Source organism: Bidens hawaiensis, unplaced genomic scaffold (genome assembly GCF_021521415.1).
Source record: "Bidens hawaiensis isolate Kalapana, Puna unplaced genomic scaffold, B.hawaiensis_p1.1 tig00000369_1, whole genome shotgun sequence".
NCBI lineage: Eukaryota > Viridiplantae > Streptophyta > Magnoliopsida > Asterales > Asteraceae > Bidens > Bidens hawaiensis.
The window spans coordinates 130,595-135,645 of NW_027491028.1; the positions used below are offsets into that span (position 1 = coordinate 130,595).

The 5,051-nt window shown below is 36.7% G+C and overlaps 1 protein-coding gene across 1 annotated transcript; it reads left to right on the forward strand.

Moving 5' to 3' along the window:
- The first annotated feature begins 416 nt into the window (after positions 1-416).
- LOC143622604 (uncharacterized) lies at positions 417-2,658 on the forward strand. Its single transcript, XM_077093705.1, has 2 exons — positions 417-995; positions 2,572-2,658. The coding sequence occupies exons 1-2, from the start codon at positions 417-419 to the stop codon at positions 2,656-2,658; spliced, it is 666 nt and encodes a 221-aa protein (XP_076949820.1).
- Positions 2,659-5,051: the final 2,393 nt, after the last annotated feature.

Below are 5,051 nucleotides of genomic sequence, written 5' to 3' on the forward strand. Positions count from 1 at the left end.
GACCCTATTGAAGTAATGGAATTATATCTTTTATCTCTGTATACCTCCGTACATTGTGACACGTCAGCCTATCCGGGTTGGGGTGCTACAACTATGGTATCAGAGCAAGGGCTCTTTCCTGTAGAAAATTTAAGTGTTAGAAATTAAAACCTGTGAGGAGTGGGTAGACAGTTAGGTTTAATCTAAATAGGTTAGGAACCTCATTAGGATCTTTGTTTGCTCTCCTTCCAATTTGTATTCTAACCATCTTGACATCTTTTTAGATGTCGCCTCGTCGTCAAACCCGCAAAACCACTCGCGCAACTAATGATTCGGCTTCGAATGAAACTCCGGTCGATCAAAACATGGTTTCTGCTATTAATCAAGCTTTTGCCGGACTACTCCCGAACCTTGTTGCATAAACCGTGGAGGCAGTTATGCAACAAACTCGTTTAGAAGGACGCGCTAATGCTACTCCTAATTCTGGAGCTGTGATTGATGAGAATGCCACTGCTGAAGGCATCCATGTGTGGCTCCAAAGATTCCAAAAACAGAAGCCCAGATCCTTTAGTCATGCTGCTACTCCTTTGGAAGCAAGAAACTGGATGGCACACATTGAGAATATCTTTGAAGTATTAGGAGTTGCGGATAACTATAAAGTCAGATTAGCCACCTACAAACTAGAGGATGATGCACAAACTTGGTGGGAAGGTCATAAGCAAGTCAAAGGAGGAGACACTTATGTTGCTACTCTTTCATGGGATGACTTTTGTACTCTCTTTTATGAGAAGTATTTCTCTACAGCTGATAGAGAAGCCTACGTAAGGGAGTATGCTGTTATACGACAGAGGGATGATGAACCAGCCTCAGAGTTTATGACTCGATTCTCAAGATTGACTGGTATTGTTGGGAGCGCAGCAGGCTCAGCACAGGAGCAGGCAAAAAAATGTAAATGGGCAGTTTGTGATCGCATTCGAAAGCCAATCATGTTTATGAAGTTCAAAGACCTTACTGAGGTAGGAGATGCCATTAAGACCTTTGAATTCGAGAGGAAAGAATTCCTGTCTCGAACTGGGGAAATAAGAAAAGAGATCGAGATGGGCAAACCAAGAAGGCTATGGTCCAATCATCCTCTACTATTGCACAACATCAGGACCGTAGGGTTCATGCAAACCGAAACCTTGGCAACCAAGCACGTCCATAGAAAACTAAAACCCAAAACCAGAAACCTGATGTGCGAAAATATATATAAATAAAACACAAGTCGCAACAGCTTTAAAAACCAAACAATCAATCCTAGTTCACACAAACGGCAAGTGTACCGGTCGCGTATAGCAAAGATTAGGAAAGTCCGGATATCGAACTCGAAGACACGTGAAAACGTTTATAATTACTAAACTCTAACCAAGACTCACCAAAATATTTAATTGATTTATTTTAGAATTTATTTTAACTACTTAACTTAACTGAATGAAAACTTTTGACAAAACTTTGAAAACTTTGGTTTAAATTCAATATATAAAGACGTCTACCTAGGAATGAATCATGTTGATAAAAATAACAAGACAACGGATTGAAAATATTCACGACGCCGGTCATAAAAGATGACACAACTAAAACTTGTTTAAGAAAGTCAAATTACCTCTCAGTCTCTCTAACAATCTCTAACTTATCTTAGTTGATTTTAAAGAATAAACCGGAAAAACAATTATTAACGTGTTCAAATGACGACTCTCCTCTCGGTCTCATCGACACACTATCCTAATGGAGAAAAATACTATGTCACCAAGGATAGAGGAACAATTTAACTTAACCCAAATTAAACCAACTAATTGCACATAAACACTCAAACTTGACAAGACAAAAACCCGCTCTCGCGCGGTCTTAATTCTAACAAGTAAAGCAATGAGACAATATTACTTCTTATCACCTCTCGATCTCAAAGAAGGTGTACTTAACTGATTTTATATGATTTATATTACCCACTTATCCCTACGGTTGTACACCCCTCAAATAAACCCTAAACACCAAGTTAAGAGTCTAACAAGCAATCAATTAATCAAAACTAATTCAATTAACTAATGCAAGAGGATTATAAGTAATAAAATATAAAACACAGCCATCACACACAATATAATTTATGGTTTAGTTAAACTTTAAATCAATAATTCAAGTCTTGAACATTAACAATCCATTACACAAGTCTAAACTACTCAACAATCATCTATCCTAGGTAGAACAAGCAAGTTTAGCCTAACATAGATTTTGGACAGCCATGCATACTTAAGAAAAACATCACAAACATCAACTTAAACATGATCAAATTCAGTCAAGATTCAAAAACAATCAATCACAAGTCAAACTATCAATCACTTGCAAAACAATCCAAAGTAAAAGATTAATTCAACAAAGTTAGGGTTCTTGAACAATAACCAAAGTTTAAGGACAATTACTTAGGGTTTATGGCTGAGATTTATGATGTATAAGATACCTAGTCGTTGCACAAGATCACCCCGAGCCTCCTTCTTCTTCCTCTAGCCTCCACAGCCGCCACAGCCGCCGTTTTTTTTTCTTTTTTCTTTGCTGCTACAGTTGCTGCGATCGGAACCTGCTAGGGTTTTTGGGTTTATTAATTTCGGGTTTCTTGGCTTTCTTATGGCTGATTTCTCCAATAATTAACTTCATATAATATTATAAAAGGCTTCTACGATGTGGGCTTGGGTCAGGCCTTGACTTATAAGTTTGAAAGTTGACCAATTAAGCCCCTAAACTCTTCAATTTTAACTCTTTTTTCACCAAACCTCATAACCTATAAGTAAACAATCAACTTTGTAAAATCAAGCATAATAAACCATAAAACTTAATAATTAAACTTAAAAGCAATCAAAACATGATAAAAATGATACGGAAAGTAAATGTGTTTTACAACACATCAAACATCCCCACACTTAAGTCTTTTTCATCCCTGAAAAAGTCTAATGCAGTTGGATCATAATCGGAAAATCAAAGTTAAATCAAACATATAGGTTAGATTTTAAAGCTCAGAAAAACGCAAAAACCGCGATCATCGATATTGTTGTCCACCTAAACCCATGCCTTAATATTTACCGGGACAAATAAGATCCGACAATAATATAACTTAGTGGTTTACACAATTAAGACCCGCTTATTTTCAGCTTTTACCGGACTAGACCACCCCAACTTGACTTAAACCTCAAAATTAGCAGAATTAAAACCTTGTTGCTCAATATTTATGAATAGTTAAGACGATCAAGGGTATTGTTTATCCACCTAAGCTTAAGCATCAAAGTCTACCAAGCAGCCATTAGATACGATTAAGGTTCAATTATTTATAGCTAGTGCTTCCCACAACAGGACATACCCCCGTTATCAAGCAATACCCCAAATCCATAACCATAGGTGAGTATGCAAAATTTCATCTGTAAGGCTTACATGTAGCGTATCCCTTGTGGTCCGTTTCTTAATGGTAATGAGACGCGAGCAAGGGGACCCCACATGGCTAACAGCGTGGATGATCAAGTCTGTAGTGTATTTGTACTTTTTGTGATCATGTTTATAGACTTATAAGGGTTTGCTCTTTGGATTTATTTTTAAATATACACAACCCCACTTAGGAATTGTGAATACCCAGCTAAATAGATTGCATACAGACCCATGGTCTCCGGACCCGAAGCATCCCATCAATACAGGATTTAAGGTTATAAAACCATACGCCAATGAGGTGTAAATCACTAAACTAGCATTTTAAGATTTATATCACAGGCTACACGGCATACTCTAACGTTAAACCTACCCAAGCATCATATGATAACGTATTCAAATTTTTAAAACTCATGATATTTCCATTTTTTTTCATACCAAAATTTGAGGCTTGAGTATGGCCCGACCTTTCATTGCTTATTTTCCACGGACAAAACGCTTTACCCACAAAAGATTTCCGTTTAACCGTTTTATCAAATTTGCCCTTTCATTTTCAAGGCTAAGCCTACCGACACATCCCAAGTTAAGTGCGTTTTCTTTTATTTATCTCATATTATTAGTAGTTTGAAAAACCGATTTCCGATAAATATATCATCTCCCACTTTAATGCAAAAGAAACTAAAAACAAGGGACATTTTTTTTTATTTTTTTATTTTTTTTTAAATTTCTTTTTTTTTACAACTAAGTAAAATAAATTCCCATCCCCACACTTAGAACGAAATCGTCCTCGATGAGAACAAGAAAAAGAAATAAAATAAAAATAAAACGTAAAGCATAAAATTAAAACTTGAACGAACAGAAATTAAAATAGAGAACGGGTTACTCCCCTGGTTTAGATGCAGATTCTTCATCAGCTGTGTATGACTCAAACGAACGACCGTATAACATTTCATTCGCGGCCGCAACCTCGGGTGAACCAGTTCCAAAACGCCATCAGAGCTACCATGCGCATAATAATACTTGTAAAAACTCAAACTCGCTCGCATGTAGCGGCGTACAAAACAGAAAACAAAAACATAAGAAATAAACATATTTTTGTGTTTTTGAATTTTATTTTATTTTTATTAAATATTTATTTTTTTTTGTATTTTTATGTTTTTATAAATAAAAATAAAAATAAAACAAATAAAAACAGATAGTAAAGAGAATCATAATACAAACTCTACAACTCGGTCTGTCTCCCGAGTGATGCATCCATCATGCCTATTCCTCGGTGAATGAGTCAAGGTAGAACACCTCGACTGTCTGATCAGCTATCGGCTCTCCTATGTAGTGCTTCAATCTATGGCCGTTCAACTTAAACTTCCCGCTTCGATCTTGTATCTCAATCGTGCCATACAGGAAAACCTCAGTGACCGTGAACGGTCCCGACCATCGGGATTTCAACTTTCCCGGGAATAACCTCAACCGTGAGTTATACAGTAAAACCTTATCCCCACACTTAAACTGCTTATTTCCCTTCAATTTCCTATCATGCAGTTCCTTCGTATGCTCCTTATACCGAAATGATTGTGCGTATGCGTGATCCCGGAGCTCCTCTAATTCGTGTAATTGATGGACACGATTACCCT